This window comes from Lithobates pipiens, unplaced genomic scaffold (assembly GCF_037356315.1).
Source record: "Lithobates pipiens isolate NorthernLeopardFrog02 unplaced genomic scaffold, aLitPip1_a1.2 Scaffold_22, whole genome shotgun sequence".
Lineage (NCBI taxonomy): Eukaryota > Metazoa > Chordata > Amphibia > Anura > Ranidae > Lithobates > Lithobates pipiens.
This window is the reverse complement of record NW_027507784.1, coordinates 180429390-180448502: the sequence shown is the minus strand read 5'-3', so window position 1 is coordinate 180448502 and position 19113 is coordinate 180429390. Positions and strand designations below refer to the sequence as shown.

The 19113-nt window shown below is 44.1% G+C and overlaps 1 protein-coding gene across 1 annotated transcript in view; it reads right to left on the bottom strand.

The window, feature by feature from the left end:
- The window catches only part of WDR75 (WD repeat domain 75), a 125803-nt gene that overhangs the window by 1781 nt on the left and 104909 nt on the right, over positions 1 to 19113 (bottom strand). Inside the window, exons 18-20 of the mRNA XM_077448699.1 lie at positions 14639 to 14698; positions 11954 to 12106; positions 6010 to 6104 (exon numbers count right to left, since the gene is read on the bottom strand). Coding sequence (XP_077304825.1) covers positions 6010 to 6104; positions 11954 to 12106; positions 14639 to 14698 — 308 coding nt within the window. The remainder of the gene's footprint in view (positions 1 to 6009; positions 6105 to 11953; positions 12107 to 14638; positions 14699 to 19113) is intronic.

The following is a 19113-nucleotide window of genomic DNA, read 5'->3' as shown; positions in this document are numbered from 1 at the left end:
TTAGTTGTGACCTTTCCTCCGTTTCCTTATATCTTTAAACCAGCATCCCCTTGTGCATAATCCCAAAGAGATCTGCAGACTAACTACCATGGAGAGAGGACAAGTGTCAGTGCAGCTGACTATAAGTATACTTGCGATTAATAAGTGAAAAGCTTTTCTTTTTTGTCTTAACAGACCTGTAGCTGTTTATTGTATTGTTGGTCCATCATTTGATTGAATGCCAGCGGCAGTGATGTAGGGACCATGGCAGTGATCCATGACAAACAAGTCCTCAGTGTGGCTTAGTGAAATAAGGCAACCAAGTTTTATTCCTAAAAAAACAAAACTGATCAGCTCTTCAGGGTTCTGGTATGAATACAACACCCGGGTAACAGCATGATGGGGGGAAAAAAAAACTAATTTCCTTCTGTTAAGCCTGTGGGCTTTAAACAGACTTGTGGCTGTTGGCCCTGTGCTGCCTATACACTTTTACGCCTTCTCTTGCTCCGACATCAGCGGAAGAGACAATGGGCAGTGACAGGGGCCCATGACAAACAAGTCCACAATCTAAATTTGGTTTGCAACCAAGAATGGCTACGTGAAGACAGACAACAGAGCTTTGTTTCTAAAAGAAACTGATCCAACTATTTCCGACCAGGGTTCATTCTCATCTGCAGACACTTTTTATATTTTTCTCACACATATACAAAATGTCCAGACATGGTGTAAATGTCTATTTCTCAAAGTCATTACAAGAATGACATGATGATGGGATCATGATCAGATTCTCAAAATTAAGCTTTGTTTTGTAAAGTTCATAAAATGACCGGCCTCCTCAAAGCAGCTGTACTAGAGGGGGAGAGTACCTTGAGCTTTGTTTTCATGTGACTGCATGCACAAAACAGTGGAAAAAAAAAGGTACTGACAATCTGTAATAAAGGGCATGCAGTACCATAGAGTGAAATGGGGAGTGAATATGTAAATCAGGGGTGTCCAACCTGCAGCTCAAGATGGTTGTAAATATGGTCAAACCCAAAGTTCACACAAAATTGTAAACTTACCTAAAAGAGAAGTAAACTTTTTTTCACAGACTTTTCCCCAATTATACTTAATTAGCTGGATTCTGCATCTGTCCCCCGGCATCCCCCGACGTCTCTGCACTGAGCGATCAACTCGGTTCTCACAGTTCCCCAAGCAGAGAACTACAGACTGTCAGTTACAGCTCTCTGCTCTTCTCCTTCCTCGCTCAATGGAGCGCTGAGCTGTGGCAGGGCGCGGCCGTCTCAGGCTCTCAGCGGCTCTCTGAGAGACTGAAACAAGTGTCAGACAAATTTAAAGGGCACCGCACAGGTATGCGATTCTGAGGCTATATATATATATATATATATATATATATACACATATATACATATATACACATGCATGCATGAGGCATTCAGGAAGCGGTTCAAAAGTTGGTCATACTGTAACATGCTGTTCAATGAGCAAATATATGAAGTACAAATACCTATATACTGTAAGTGCATCTTTCAATAGTCTGAATACAGTAAAGTGGTATGTTGCTATAGGTTACTGCATATCACCATTGCTCTATCTAGATGTATATGGAAAGGCTGCCTGTAAAACCCCAATTCATTTTGGGTAAATTCTGATAGTTAATGCATCAAAGGTCTTAAAAAAAATAGTACCGATATACAATTGAAATTGCTACATTTTATGCAAGTCAGCATAGTGGTGTAGTGGTTAGCACTTTCACCTAGCAGTAAAAAGGGTCGCCGGTTCAAATCCCAACCATAACACTACCTGCCTGGAGTTGGCCTGTTCTCCATGTGCCTGCGTGGGTTTCCTCCAGGTACTCCGGTTTCCTCCCACATTCCAAAGACATGCAGGTAGGTTAATTGGCGTCTGTCCCAAATTGGCTCTAGTATATGACTGGGGACCTTGGATTGTAAGCTCCTTGAGGGTAGGGACAGATGTGAGTGTGCAATGTACAGGGATTGGGACAATTGTAAACACTCAGGTTGAACTGGATGGACTGTTGTCTTTATTTAACCTTACTAACTATGTAACTAACTATATATACACAGTGCTGTGAAAAAGTATTTGCCCCCTTCCTGATTTTTTATTAAGGGGAAAAAAAGCTGTTCAAACCTGCCTGGCCCCATGTAGAAAAAACAAAAAAAGTAATTGCTCCCTCCCATGCTAAATCATGAATGAACTGTGATTAACCACTATTTTTTTTGGAAAACGGAGTTAAATTTCACTTGCTACACCCAGGCCTGATTACTGCCAGACCTGTTGAATCAAGAAATGACAAACAGAAGCTGCCCAAATGAAGCATGCTAACAGATCACAAAAAGCCACACATGCCACAATATAAAATAATTCAAGAACAGATTAGAAACAAACATGTATCTGTCTAGGAAGGGTTTCAAAGCCATTTCTAAGGCTTTGAAACTCCAGTGAACCACGGGGAGAGGCATTATCCACAAATGGAGATAACTTGAAACAGTCCTAGGAGTGGCCAGCTTACAAAAATTACTCCAAGAGCATGTCGACTCATCCAGGAGGTAATAAAAGAACCCAGAACAACATCTAAAGAACTGCAGGCCTCACTTGCCTCAGGTAAGATCAGTGTTGATTCAACAATAACAAAGAGACTGGTCAAAAATGGCATCCATGGGAGATTTCCAAGCCCAAAGCCACTGCTGACCAAAAAGAACACATCTCACATTTACCAAAAAACATCTTGATTATCCCCAAGACTTTTAGGCAAATAGTCTGTTGACTGATGAGACAAAAATTTTACTTTTTGTAAGGTCTGCGTCATATTACATCTGGCATAAAACTAATACAGCATTTCAGAACAAGATCATAATACCAACAGTCAGACATGGTGGTGGTAGCATGATGGTCTGGAGCTGCTTTGCTAGCTTCAGGACCTGGACGACTTACCATAATTAATGAAACCATGAATTCTGAGCTCTACCAGAAAATCCTAAAGGAGAATGTCCGGCCATTAGTTTGTGACCTCAAGCTCAAGGGCACTTGGGTTAGGCAGCAAAACAATAATCCGAAACACAACAGTAAGTCCACCTCTAAATGGTTCAAACAAAGTAAATTTTTTTGGAGTGGCCTATTCAAAGCCCAGATTTAAATCCAATTGAGATGCTGTATCATGACCTTACACAGTCGGTTCATGCTGGAAAACCCTCCAATGTGGCTGAAGTAAAACAATTCTGCAAAGAAGATTGGGCCAAAAGTGCGACACAGCAATGTGAAAGACTCATTGCCAGTTAACTCAAACGCTTGATTGCAGTTGTTGCTGCCAAGCATGGCACAAGCAGTTATTAGGTTTAGGGGACAATTACTTTTTCACATAAAGCCAGGCAGGTTTGGACAACTTTTTTACCTTAATAAATGAAACCATCATTTAAAAACTGCATTTTGTATTTACTCTGGTTATCTTTGTGTAATAAAATATGTGTTGCATTTTATAAATCAATAGCAGTCTATTGATTGCCTCACTCAAAGTCCCAACCTTCTTTTTCAATATATACAAATGATTTACCTAAATACACAAACCTTTATCTACTTTTTACTATTTACTATTTATCAGCTTGTACCCATCAAGCATTTGCAGCATCTTCTAATAACACCTTGAAATGCATGCTCTACATCAGGGGTAGGCAACCTTAGACAGATGGAGCTCGATCTGAACAACAATGAAGTCAAAGATCACCGGGCACCATGTCCTGTTAGGGCCGGTTCACACCAGAACACAATCCAAGAAAGGCATGCTCCATGTGCGTTTCCTGCACTGTGTTCAAAAGCACATCCTTTGTGATCTACTGCAGGTGATAATACATTGTTAACCGCAAATGTAGCTTGCAAATGCAGTGGAAACAAAAAAAAGTATTTTTTACGAGAGAGTGCAGGGTTCAGGAGTGCGTTACGCTCAGAATGCAGGGGTGGGTTAAGCTCAGAATGCAGGGTTCAGGAGAGCGTTATGCTCAGAATGCAGGGTTCAGGAGAGCGTTATGCTCAGAATGCAGGGTTCAGGAGAGCGTTATGCTCAGAATGCAGGGTTCAGGAGAGCGCTATGCTCAGACTGCAGGGTTCAGGAGAGGGCTATGGTCAGACTGCAGGGTTCAGGAGAGCGTTACGCTCAGAATGCAGGGATCAGGAGTGCGTTACGCTCAGAATGCAGGGATCAGGAGTGCGTTACGCTCAGAATGCAGGGATCAGGAGTGCGTTACGCTCAGAATGCAGGGATCAGGAGTGCGTTACGCTCAGAATGCAGGGATCAGGAGTGCGTTACGCTCAGAATGCAGGGATCAGGAGTGCGTTACGCTCAGAATGCAGGGATCAGGAGTGCGTTACGCTCAGAAAGCAGGGATCAGGAGTGCGTTACGCTCAGAAAGCAGGGATCAGGAGTGCGTTACGCTCAGAATGCAGGGATCAGGAGTGCGTTACGCTCAGAAAGCAGGGATCAGGAGTGCGTTACGCTCAGAAAGCAGGGATCAGGAGTGCGTTACGCTCAGAAAGCAGGGATCAGGAGTGCGTTACGCTCAGAAAGCAGGGATCAGGAGTGCGTTACGCTCAGAAAGCAGGGATCAGGAGTGCGTTACGCTCAGAAAGCAGGGATCAGGAGTGCGTTACGCTCAGAAAGCAGGGATCAGGAGTGCGTTACGCTCAGAAAGCAGGGATCAGGAGTGCGTTGCGCTCAGAAAGCAGGGATCAGGAGTGCGTTGCGCTCAGAAAGCAGGGATCAGGAGTGCGTTACGCTCAGAAAGCAGGGATCAGGAGTGCGTTACGCTCAGAAAGCAGGGATCAGGAGTGCGTTACGCTCAGAAAGCAGGGATCAAGAGTGCGTTACGCTCAGAATTCAGGGACCAGGTGTGCCCTGCTCTAAGAATGCAGGGATAAGGAGTGTGTTATGCTCAGAATGCAGGTATTGGGAGGGGTGATGTGAAGGGTGTCAGAGAACACTGCTAGGGGGGTGGCCCTGCCCACTGCAGTGTCCACTGGCCCCTTCACATCACACCCCCCACATTAATGTCCTCTTCCCTCCCATAGCACTGTTCCATTGCAGCATACTTGTCCACACAGGAGACCGAGAGGCAGCACAGTTGTGGACAGGGAGTGGGAGCTGGCAGGGTGACTATTCATATTAACAAGCTGGTGACTGGTTGCTTAGGACCTAGCAACCAATCACTGGTGGGTTAACTTAAAAAGTTAAATTTGGCCAGCTCCTCCCCCCGCCCTCCGTTTTGAGCTGTGCAGCCTCTCGCTCTCCGCTATTCACTGATGACAGTGGTGGAGGAGGCGGGGGGAGAGAAAGAACTGAAGGCGCGACTGAGGAGGCTGTGGGCAGACCTGTTCTCGGTCTACCCATCACCTACCTGTGGACGACAGGTTACCGACCCCGTTCTACATTTTACATTCTGTACATAAAATATTTAAAGTAGGAGTCCAGTCTAAGCCTGCTCTCACCCCCATTCTAAGTCCTATACGGACTAGCCTGTAATGGAAAGAGGTCTATACCTACCTATTCCCTGGACCCTCCAATCCGGTCAGAGGATCGGCTCCCAGTGCTGCCTTCAGGGTGGAGGAGGCATAGCCAACAGATGCCCCATAGTAAGCCTGACGTTATCGCAGTCAATTTTGGCGATCTCCCTTCTTCACTGAAGCTGGCTATTGGGCAAATGATCAGACTGGAGCACCCAGGGACTAGGCTAGTATACACAGCTTTCCTCTACTGGCTAGTTAGTATAGAGCTTAGAATGGGGGTTGGAGCAGGATTAAGATTGGATAGGATTAGAAAAGGCTTCTGCTTTATTATACCATTGTGAGAACTTAAAGTGAAAAAATGAAATGCTAAAGAAATTGTGAATATTTAAAGTATAATTAAACAATGGTGTTATATAACCTGTACTTTTGCTTTGTTTTGTTTTAAATGCATAAAACCTATCAGCATGTAGGAACATCAGGTTATAGTCAATAGTTTAATAGAAATTAGGTAGTTACCATATATTCTGCTTGGGGATCAATAAAGAATTCACAAACATTTTACATAAAACGGATGGAGGTGGGAGTACATGAGCTGGAGTATGAAGAAGAAGCTAAAAAGACAAAACAAAAAAAGAAACAGAAATAAACCAATAAGTCCAATACAATTTGCACAATTATAACATGGACATTGCTAATATTTCAGAATAAGAACAAAGCAAAGCAAATTGGAACCTTTTTAAAACAAAATATATCTGTATGTCTCACTTTCATCACAAATCTCCAAGATTAGTTCTCATTTTAGGACAGAGGGAGGGGCCATGCAAATCATTCCGTTATGCCACAAGGGTCACCGACACAATTGTCCCTGGGATTTTTATGGAGGTTACACAAAAATATAAAGTGTATGTATGTATAATAAAGTCATCCCCTTATTGTAAACATATAATAAAAAAAATTAAAAGCACAGAAAAGCATCAGAACATAACATGTTACAATTTTTTACATTTCAGTACATAGTCAAAGAATTCCTGTGAAACATTCAGTGATCGATGTCTCAATGTGTTTTGTAAAACAAAATTCACTTCAGCAGAAGTTTGATGTTGCTGACAGAGTTTAACTGGTCATAACAACTAATAATCACAAAAAGAGGAGAGTTGCCGTTTCCAATATCAGAGGAAACCAACAAAGCAGGCGCCTAAACCAGGGGCTGAGGTGATCGAGGAGCAGGCCTGCTGATGAGCCCGGGGAATGAGGAGCAGTGAACAGGAAGCTGAGGCACGAACACAAGGATTCATTCACCCATTGCTATCAAGGAGTGCCTTAGTAGAACCACTCCAAAAAATCCCAAAAATAAACTGATGCCAAATGAATAGCTGCTTCAGGTGTATTGGTCATCAACAGTGGCAGTGCATGAAATCAATGGTTTCTATGGAGTAGGGCTTTGGGAAGCACTGACAAAGTATGGTCAGACAAGTTATAAAGTGGGCTTAAAGGAACCAAAGGCCCCCTAATGAACCAGTGTGAAGCATAGTAAAATATGCAGATATCTTCTGTTTTAAGAACACCCTGCTGTGCTTCCCACAGCAAAGTAGGGAGCTTTCTGATTCCTTTTAGTCCAACTCATCATAACCAGCATGATAATATGTCCTCAGATTCAGAACAAGATTTTATATATATATATATTTTTTAATCTGGCAATGTGTAACAGCTATAGATTAAATCCCAACCTTTTTTTAGATCCCTTTCACTTGAATGGGCTGCCAGTGCACCCGAATTAAGGAAATTAATTTACACCACCTGGACTGCTTAAAGTAGAACTTCCCCTTTTCAGTGGAGCTCCACTTAAAGTGGGCACAGATGCAGCTTTGTAAACCTGAGACACAGACACAGATACCTGAGGTCTAAACACCCAGGAGGCACGAACTGCCCTGGAGGAGTGTGTGACAACGGGCAAGGGAGAGGCCCAACCCATAACAGCTTACACCAGTACAACCGACTGACAAATCCAACCCGATATAGTAGAATAGGAGGCTGCCAGGCCTTTTCTTGGACAGTCTGTGAGCACAAAGAGAATCTGACCTCTGGAAGGAGGCTGTAGCAGACAGGAACACACAAACCGCCTGGACCACACTGAAGGAGTGCAACAAAACCTCCCTATGATGCGACAACCGTGAACATGAAAAAGGCATTCACATGAAAATCCAACACCACCTTTAAAAAGGTAAAGAAAAGGTAAGGAAGGTTATGGACAGTGTGCCACCTTATCCTTGTACAGATCAGAGAATCTTACAGAATAAGGCAGCCAGTTCCGATAATCACCACACAGATGTGATGGCAACCAGGAAGTAAATCTTTGAGAAATAGTAAGCAGGGGAATATCACAAATTCCCCCAAAGAGAGTCTTCTGAAGGACCGAAAAAAAAAAAAGTTCTGGTCCCACAGCAACAGGGAACACACAGGAGGTGCCACATGATGATCGCCTCGCAGATCAAGAAATGTGATGCAAAAACAAAAAAGACCGCAAGGGCAATAACTGCCTTAAAGGTATTCAAGGCAAGCTGTTGTGCAATGACCCCTTAGACAAAGGCCAAAACCCAAGGCACTGAAAAAAGAAATGTGGACGGACAACCAGAGACACGTACCAGAGGTGGACTTGTGTGTGTTTAACATTGCAGGGATCACCGAACCAGACAACCCCCTGTTCCTCAAAACCTAGCTTCAATAGCCCTGCTGTCCAAGCCAGACACGGTAAAGGAGGGCGGTAGACTGGATTTACCATGTCTGCATACCACGGATAACGAGGCTAGTTACAGAACCACCAGAAGGATCAGAATCCCTTCGGCCTCTATCCTGCACAGCAAGGTACAGCACAGCAAGGTAGCAGCTTGAGCAAAGGAAAGACGTAAATGAGACAATATTGGTCTCAAGGTGCCACTAAAGCACCCGCTGCACCCAGCATAAGCAGGTCTGATAGAGCAGCAGCCAGGTGCAGGTGTAGGGATCACTACCCCCGATTCATTATCTGGCAACTGAGGCAATCTTGCTGCCAGTTCTTAATGTCTGTGTATGCACTTGCTGTTCCGTCCCCTGCAAAATGTGTAATACCTCCATTGCCATTGTCGCACTGCTCCTTCAGCCTTGGTAGTAAACAATAGGCCACTGCTGTGGCAGTGTTCGATTGGCTCCTGATCAAGAGCCCCAGGAGAAGGTCCGTCCAGTGGTCCAGAGACTGCCTGATCACCTGCAGTACCAGGACATTGATGAGTGGCCAAGCCTACTCCAGAGTTCAGCGATCTAGTGCAGATCTCAAACCCAGCACAGGTTTCCGGTCAGACAGGCTGGCATCTGTAGTGACTGCCATCGAGTGGAAGGGGAAAGGACTTCCCAGTCTGTAGGGGAGGAAACCAGAGTCACCAGCTGAGGGAGTGACCATCCCAGACAAATCTGGTTGTCCAAGAAAGCAGGAGACTTTTGTCAACAGAATTTCCCTCTGCAAAACTCTCCTCTGGAATTCCACATACAGGACCACCTTGAAGGCAGATACCATAAGACCCAGAGCCTGTATGCATGACTGCAATGATACAAGAGTAGTAGAATCGCAATCCGAAGCTTTCAGAGCTAATCCGTCAGGAGAAACACTGTAGCCTGCTTTGAGTCAAGACCCAGACACTTCAGCCTCCTGGTCGGGGGTCAGGGCAGACTTTTTGAGGTTCAGAAGCCATCCAAAGTCCTGCAGGGAGTGCATTGTGATCTCCAAGATGTCCGTTAGTGTGGCCCAGGAGTCCGTCTGCAGGAGCAGGCAGTCCAGTTTACCTGTCATGGTTAAACTCCCAGTTGTCTCAGTAATGCGAGGACTGGGACCAGCACCTTGGAAAATTCCTGGAGACCAAGACCAACCCTAAGGGGAGCGCCACAAAATAATTATCATTCCTCGTAGATGAGAATGTGCAGGCATGCATCCTTGAAATCTCTAAAGGTTATAAAATTTCCCTGATGAAGAGAAGCCACTACTGAATGGATGGATTCCATTTTTAACTTCTGCACCCACAAAAAGCAATTCAAGGCCATGGAGGTCCAAAGTCGGGTGAACCCCATCCTTTTTTAGAACTGTGAACAGGTTGAAGTAAAACCCCCAAAACCATTCTGGATAGAGCCCAGGGACTTTCGCTCCCTGGCGCAGCAGGCCCTGCACCATCTTGCACAAGGCCCGAATGTACAATGCTGAAAGGCAAAGCTTGGAGGGAAAAGGTTTCTCTGGTGGATGAGGAAAGTCTATCCCGTTGCCAGCCACAACCAGCAGACCCACTTGCCTGGAATGAAGGAGGTCCATGGGGCGAGAACCAGCAGAGATGACCCCCCACACCCCCATCCTGGAAATGATAGAGCGGGCAACGGTTTCTTCCCAGCAGTCTGCAGGATCCTTAAAAGTGGGAGACCCCACCACCAGTATCATTGCTTCTTTATTCAGCCTCAAAAGAGGGGGATCCACCACAGAAGGCAAAATCCATTTCTTTAGAAGGGTCTCCTCAAAGGAGTAATGTACCACAAAGCACTTCAGAACCACAAAAGGATGCTTCAAACTTTCCCAATGTTAGTAAATGAATGTCTTAAAGCATGCAGGTTAAGGAAAAACCTAAACAGACTAAAATAGAATATGGCCTGGTGCACCCAGTGATGTGCTCCATCCCTTCATTAATATATCCACACAACCAATTTGTTTGTCATGGGACTTTAAATGAGGCACAACACAATGAATGACTACTTTCCAACATTGTAGTTTAATAAATAAATATTGCATACAAAAAAAGAGGTTAAAATGGTAGACAAACAGACCTAACCGGTATGTGCGTACCAAAGGGGACAACCATGTCGGCTCAATTTTAAGTGTTTCTTGCACGGAAGTAATCAATGCAGCCACAGTGTGATTACAGGGGCAGAGGACTTAACCTCGGTGTCAGAGGAATCAGGGGAGGCATCTTCAGGGCCTGCAGAAAACACAGAGCCTACATCGGCGGAAGACATCCAAACATGCAGGTGAAAGTGAGGGGCACTTCCTGCATGCCTTACGCCCGAATGCTGCTTCCACGTCGGAAATAAACAACCCCAAGAAGCCATCTTCCTCAAAGTGATCAGAAGGGGACACATGCGCTTAAGACTCCATGTGGCCCAATTGCTCAGGCAAGGCATTGCCAAAAATTAAGACAACCAGGGGAAGGAGGGAACAAAACACACCCCCCCCCCCCTTCTGGATGTTGTTGGTGTGCTGCTGTACTGACCTTGCCTCAGAAAGCATGCCCTCCTGTCTCAGAGAGGACAGGAGGATATACCAGTAGATTGGGGGGGGGGGAGGGAAATGGGGAACCCTGCAAGTGCAACCACCCCAGGGAGTACCAGATGATTCAGCGGAGTGTGCAGGTAAGGCACCCATGACAGATCTTCCTTTCCACTGAAGTGGGGGGCTGTTGGGCAATTTAACACTGTGACAGACTCCGGCATCCGGTCATGTGTGTCCCTGCGAGATGTTTAATTCACTGGCTGGCTGGGTCCATGATGAGACGGACCCAGCTTACCTAGCGCTTAACTAAAGGTCTGCTTGCGCTCGTTGGCGAGACTAGGGTGACCACTGGATCTAAATTACTCCGGCTGTTGATTGAAGATCTCCAAAAGGAAAAAATAAAGGAAAAAGGGCTCCAGCAGGGAACTAGGTCCTTACTCCTGAAACACTAGGCAGAACTAACTAGCTTGCCGAAATCTGGGGGGGGGGGGGGGGTGTTACCAGCTAGGACTACCCCGAGGTTGTCCAGTTTTCTTTTTCCACCTGGTGTCCTACTCCTGTGGGTGGTGCTTTAAACCCTATGCTCAAGAATCAGAAGAACGGTGTCTGTTAATGACTAAGACTGAACATGCATTTATTTTTAATGTAACAATTGCCATTTGCATGGTGGTGCGTATATCCCTAGACCGCTTCTGTACAGTGCTTTGGGGTGCCATTCAAAGTGAATGACACTCCAGTGCATTCGTTATCATGCACTGTGGTAATGTAATAAAAATGCATTTTACTGCATGCCAGTATCTAAACGGGTCTGATGCAGGGGAGGAAGGGCCAGAACCACTGTCATGCATCTCTTTGCATTTTAGTTACCGGAGGGGGGACTTCGAGAGGAAGGGAGGGGAAATCTTAATGGATAACACAACAATTTCAACCTTAGCAGTTCTAAACCATTCTTCCTCACTACACAAGAAAATATCTACAGTTGGGCTTTGATGGTCCATAATAAATAAGGCTAGACAAGTTTTAAATGTTGAGTCTCAATTTTTCCCACAAATCGCAAGGTAAAGATTGCTATGAATAATGTGAAATGTTGAAAAATATGTCCTGCAATATAAATACTTAAAATACATAAGACAAGGCTTCAATCTCATGTGCCCAAAAAACAAAATAAATAAATAAAAGAAATACCTCTTTAACTGCAGCGGTCTGAGCTGTATGTCCAGCAGGGTGTTTTTTCTCTGAGTTCCCCAAGCCCCAGGTTGGATTATCTTGCTTCTGTTGCTGCTTCTTCCCAAACAACGTGTAGAAAGGTGTGTAAGGCAGACTTTCTTCTGATACCATCTAAAAAAAAAAAAAAAAAATTTAAGTTCAATAGCCAGTGCGGCTCTTCTGCTTGATTCCGAGCATGCGTGGACTTTTTTGCATCATAAATGGTGTATACACACACACAATCGGAATTTCCAACAAGTCTTGTTGTCGGAAACTTTGAGAACCTGCTCTCAAAACATTTGTTTGGCGGAAATTCCAACAACAAATGATTTATGGAGCATACACATGGTTGGACTTTCCAGCAACAAGCTCACACCCAACATTTGTTGTTGGAGAATCCTATTGTGTGTACGGCCCATTCAGGTTGTGTGAACAAAGGCACAGGAAATGTGGTCAAAATTGTTGGAAAGATGAATGCAGTATGTTATCAAAAAATACTGGAGGAACATTTGCATTTATCAGCCAGGAAGCTGCGCATGGGATGTACTTGGACATTCCAAAATGACAATGATCCATAACATAAGGTTAAGTCTACCTGTCATTGGCTACAGGAGAGTAAAGTTAAGGTCCTGGAGTGGCCATCTCAGTCTCCTGACCTCAATATCATTGAGCCACTCTGGGGAGATCCTAAAACATGCAGTTCATGCAAGACAGCCCAAGAATTAACAGAAACTGGATGGAAGCTTTTGCCAAGAGGAATGTGCAGCTTTACCATCCGAAAAGAGAGCCTCATCCACAAATACCACAAAAGACTTCAAGCTGTCATTGATGTTAAAGGGGTATTAAGAACTGGGGTATGTAAACTTTTGAACAGGGTAATTTTCGTAGTTTCTGTTGACATTTTTAAGTTAAATTAACTCTTGCAGTATTTATCTCAAAAGTAGTCAATTCATAAAAAAACAAAACAAACATGCATTATTTACGGAATGCGTTAAATATTTTTAGTTTGTGATATTAACCACTTAAGGACCGAGCCTCTTTCTGAGATTTCGTGTTTTAAATTACACACACACACACATTATATATATTATATACACACACACACACACACACACACACACACCCCTAACACCATAGAGAAAAAAAATGTCCGTCGTTGCAATACTTTGTCACACTGTATTTGCGCAGCAGTCTTACAAGCGCACTTTTTCAGGAAAAAAAATAAGACAACAGTAAAGTTAGTCCAATTTTTTTTATATTGTAAAAGATGTTACGCCGACTGAATCGATATACATGTCACGCTTCAAAATTGCGCCCGCTCGTGGAATGACGACAAACTTTTACCTTTAAAATCTCCACCAGGCGACGTTTAAAAAATTCTACAGGTTGCATGTTTTGCGTTAGAGGAGGTCTGCACGCGACCCTCCTCTGTAACTTCCTCTTCTCGGCGGGAAAGGGCACATTTAATAAAAATAAAAATAAATTTCTTATTAAATTTTACACAGTTCTTCAAAAAAATTGTCACTTTTATTCCTATTACAAGGAATGTAAACATCCCTTGTAATAGAAAAAAAAAGCATGACAGGACCTCTTAAATAGGAGATCTGGGGGTCAAAAAAATTTATAATTATATATATATATATATATATATTACTCAGATCAGCGGTCTTAGTCACTGGCTGAGAATGCTGACCAGGATCCGATCCAGGGCCCCTGATAAGCCAGTGCAACTGTCCCTTTTGTACCAGGCCTGGTCAGCAGGGGGGCCCGGGCAATCTGAGCAAAGAAAAAAGAAAAAAAAAAAAGTAGCAGCAGTGTCACCCAGAGCCTGAGGAGGAGAACACTTTCCAGATGGTAAGAGAACTCAGGGCAGGGGTTGGTTCAGTTCAGCTGCACCGACTGCAAGTAGCTTGCATGTGTGACTTGCTCACTATACACTCATATCTCTACTCATGTCCCTTGTGTCAGTGACGAGAACAGCATTGCGGAAGCCTCTCCTACACTGCTATCTACATATTTTTGCCTCCCAGCAGGATGTCTGACTGCTAATTCTCCCAAATGTAGCTGGAAGGGGTGTGGTCTGCTGCTCTGTCACTCAGAGCTGCAACTGCCTCCTCCTGACATCAAGGCTGTGCGGGAAATACAATGTGCAGCCTGGAGATTTAAATGTCTGCTGGAGCAAGCATGGTAAGTGCCAGTGGCCTCTGGTTTTAGTTGTACACTGAACCCTGTTTACCATCAATGGTGAACATGTGCGCAGAGGGGTGCAGTGAGGGAACACATATGTACATGGGCGTAAAGTGATAGAACATGTGTGCAGTGGTGTACTGAACTTCATATAATGGGGGGGGGGGCCCTGTGTGTTCTGAGCAGGGACAGTGTACTCATAATGAGCGACCCCATCATGTCATGTGGATGGGGGAGATGTAACTCCTTATATTGAGAGACCCCTGTGTGTCCTGACTCACTGGGGAGGAGCCAGGGGTGGGGCTGAAGGGGGCCCCATCAGGTGGGCTGTAGGTGGCCCCATGATTTATATCAGTGGCCCTGTTTGGATCGGCTGCAGAAGCCACGGGCCAAATGTTCAACAGATTTTAATGTTTTGCCTTTATTTGTCCCTAGAGTGCACCTACAGTACGAGGTCTAAATGTGATAAGTACTTACTTGTTTAATTATTGGTTCCATGCCCTCTTCTGGCGACTTTGTGCTGAAAGTTAAAAGGTCCTGAAAGGTAACACAGAAACCATTATGTAATTAAATTCTGATACACATATCAAAACAAACATTTTTATACTTGCCTGCTCTGTGCAATGGAATTGCACACAGCAACCTCAAACCTCCTCCTCTTGGGTCCCCTACCGATGCTCTTGGCTCTTCCTCTATATCCAGTGCCCCCATGGGAAGCTGCTTCCCTTGGGGGCACATTTGCATGTGCACTCCCGAGCCCTGGTGCTGCATTTATTGAGAGTGAACAACGGGACTCGGCCTCACCCCCTCTCTCTCAACGCTGGATATGATTGAGACCAGTGGGAGCCAAGGCTCCCGATGCCCCCAGCAAGGCCAGTGAGACTCGGAGTGAGGGGAGAGGAGAGCTGCAGATGTGCACAGTGCTGGATCAAACCTCAGGTAAGTCAAAGGGGGGGGGGGGGGGGGGGGGAAGAGATACTGATGCCTAAACATTTTGGTTTTTTACCTTAACCAGTTGAGATCCGCGCTATAGCCAAATGACGGCTACAGTGCGGACCTCCTTTGCTGGGACTACGTCTATTGACGCCGTCCCGTGCACGAGCGGCCTGCGCGCCCCCTGAGGGGCACGCGGCGCGCTCTGTGATTGGCGAGTCTATGAGACTCGCCTGATCACGGATCCGAGCAAGGGGTCGATCCCGACCCCGTACCACGTGATCAGCTGTCAGCCAATGACAGCTGATTATGTGATACAACGGAGCCGGTAATCGGCTATTATTCCTCCTCGCGCTGACAGCGCGAGGAGAAAAAAAAAGAGCCGATCACCAGCGGCCGTGATCGGGACATCAGTCCCGATCACGGCCAGCCCTGCCAGTGCCCACCTGCCAGTGCCACCTCATCAATAAATAAGTGCCCCCGTCAGTGCCACCAAGCAGTGCCCACAGTGCCACCCAGCAGTGCCCGCAATCTGCCTCAACGGTGCTGCACCCCAGTGCCACATATCCGTGCCCATCAGTGTCATCTACCAGTGCCCATCAGTCCCATCTATCAGTGCCCACCAGTGCAGCCTATCAGTGCCCACCAGTGCAGCCTATCAGTGCCCACCAGTGCAGCCTATCAGTGCCGCCTCATCAGCGCACTTCAATGAAGGAGAAAAATTACCTGTTTTCAAAATTTTATAACAAACTATTAAACATGATTTTTTTATTTTGCATTTTTTTTTGTTTGTTTAGCAAAAAATAAAACTCCCAGCTGTAATTAAATACCACCAAAAGAAAGCTCTATTTGTGGGAAAAAAAATTATAAAAATTTCATTTGGGTACAGTGTTGTATGGCCGCGCAATTGTCATTCAAAGTGCATCAGCGCTGAAAGCTGAAAATTGGTCTGGGCAGGAGGGGGGTTTAAGTGCCCAGTAAGCAAGTGGTTAAAGTGATTGTAAATGATCACCTTGTAAAGAAACCAGTTTAAAATTGAAATGAAAGGCAAAACATTTGCATAGAGATATTGAAAAAATAAATAAAAAATTAGAACATCTTTTTTTTTTTATTTCAGGAATATGAAATGCTGTGGTAACAAACACTTTAATGCAAGGTATTATGGTAAAAAAAAAAATGTAGGCTTTAGAACAACTTTAACTTCATCATCAACTTTAAAATATATTATTATTTTTAACACAAACTAATCAATTGGTGGAAAAAAAAAGGCCCAAAATATCTCTGCTGAACAAGTGCATGGGCACACATACAGTACTTCACTTTTCCTCTAGCCAGGTGGCTGCGATAGCAATATATGTAGTAAATTCTGGCCCCATGTGCAGAAGAAAATAACATCCTACAGAGTCTGGCTGCTTTGCATGCCAATATAGTATATACATTTTTTTGCAAAAATAGGTACAAAGTGAAATCTTAAAATACAGCTTTTAAGCAAGCTAATGACAACTGTATGGGGCTCCAAGTTCATGTCGTGATGGATTACAAGGAAAACATTTCTATATATAACAAGACTCCCTTCTCACTGCCACGACTTGAAATTCCCACAATTTCAGGGTATGCCTGTGTAAACTTGGAGGTCCATGGACCTCAACTCGCATAAAAGTCGAACCAAAGTAATGCAGGGACTACTTTTAAGTCGCACAGATATGAAACCTTATCATTGGGAATCGTGGGGTACAACTTGTCATGCAACTTTGCATTCCCAAGTCGCAGGACAAGTTGCACAAGTGTGAAAGGGGCCTAAAAGGGTTTGTCCAAGCATTATCCAAATTTACCCACAAAATCTTTTCTTCTTCAGATCATGCTCCAGGAAAACAAAAAGAAAAAACACACTTTTTCCTGCCTGTAGCATTATCAAACTTGTAAAAGCCTTGCAGGGGCAGCTGCTAGGGGCTTATGGTGACATAGGCCCGTCCCCAGAAATGCATCTCCCAATTACCCTTTCCCTACAAAGTGTGCGGGCTGGCTTTTGGGAGTCAAAGCAGAATTGTCTTGCCTTGAAAGAAAACAATGTATCCACAAGAGTGAAACAGAGAGGGGTGGAAGATATGCAGAGTCTGTAGTCCAGCAGACAGGACTGACAACGGTGTTGATTTCAGTGCAGAAGTGACATGGTGGTGTCATCTAAACCCAAATAAAAAGTTTGGGGCATAATAGATTTCTGGCAGACCAACAGCACCTTAGAGGGATAAATGTTTGGTAAATGTGCATGAAACCGGAAAGATGTGCTGAATTGTTGTTTGTTATTTTGTCAGCTTGCTTAAACATGTCTGAAATCTTATTACTAAAGCAAACGCGTACCTACAGGTGGGCAGGTAGAAATAGGTTTGGCAATGCAGACCAAACACTGGTTTGATTTTAAATGTAAGAAGTTTCCTGCAATGTCAGACTTGAAAACCATCTGAAGAGAAATCAATTTTTTAGTAGGTTCTTAAAGCAATGCACTGCAATACAATACATTGGATACACCAGTGGTATTAGTCAACAACGCCCTTTTCCAAAAGTTAGAATCTGGGTACTGCCTAAACACATCATCACCTGGCTGTGCCTAGTCTGCATTTATAACCTAGCGTTTACCCACCCCCTGTAGGTACAGGTGCAATTAAACTCAATATTTATGTATGTATGTATGTATGTATGTATGTATGTATGTGTATATATATATATATATATATATATATATATATATATATATATATATATATATATATATATATATATATATATATATATATATATATATACACATACAGTTAGGGCCATAAATATTTGGACAGTGACGCAAGTTTTGTTATTTTAGCTGTTTACAAAAACATGTTCAGAAATACAATTATATATATAATATGGGCTGAAAGTGCACACTCCCAGCTGCAATATGAGAGTTTCCACATCCAAATCGGAGAAAGGGTTTAGGAATCATAGCTCTGTAATGCATAGCCTCCTCTTTTTCAAGGGACCAAAAGTAATTGGACAATGGACTCTAAGGGCTGCAATTAACTCTGAAGGCGTCTCCCTCGTTAACCTGTAATCAATGAAGTAGTTAAAAGGTCTGGGGTTGATTCCAGGTGTGTGGTTTTGCATTTGGAAGCTGTTGCTGTGACCAGACAACATGCGGTCAAAGGAACTCTCAATTGAGGTGAAGCAGAACATCCTGAGGCTGAAAAAAAAAGAAAAAATCCATCAGAGAGATAGCAGACATGCTTGGAGTAGCAAAATCAACAGTCGGGTACATTCTGAGAAAAAAGGAATTGACTGGTGAGCTTGGGAACTCAAAAAGGGCTGGGCGTCCACGGAAGACAACAGTGGTGGATGATCGCCGCATACTTTCTTTGGTGAAGAAGAACCCGTTCACAACATCAACTGAAGTCCAGAACACTCTCAGGGAAGTAGGTGTATCTGTCTCTAAGTCAACAGTAAAGAGAAGACTCCATGAAAGTAAATACAAAGGGTTCACATGTAGATGCAAACCATTCATCAATTCCAAAAATAGACAGGCCAGAGTTAAATTTGCCCAAAAACACCTCAAGAAGCCAGCTCAGATCTGGAAAAGTATTCTATGGACAGATGAGACAAAGATCAACCTGTACCAGAATGATGGGAAGAAAAAAGTTTGGAGAGGAAAGGGAACGGCACATGATCCAAGGCACACCACATCCTCTGTAAAACATGGTGGAGGCAACGTGATGGCATGGGCATGCATGGCTTTCAATGGCACTGGGTCACTTGTGTTTATTGATGACATAACAGCAGACAAGAGTAGCCGGATGAATTCTGAAGTGTACCGGGATATACTTTCAGCCCAGATTCAGCCAAATGGTGCAAAGTTGATCGGACGGCGCTTCATAGTACAGATGGACAATGACCCCAAGCATACAGCCAAAGCTACCCAGGAGTTCATGAGTGCAAAAAAGTGGAACATTCTGCAATGGCCAAGTCAATCACCAGATCTTAACCCAATTGAG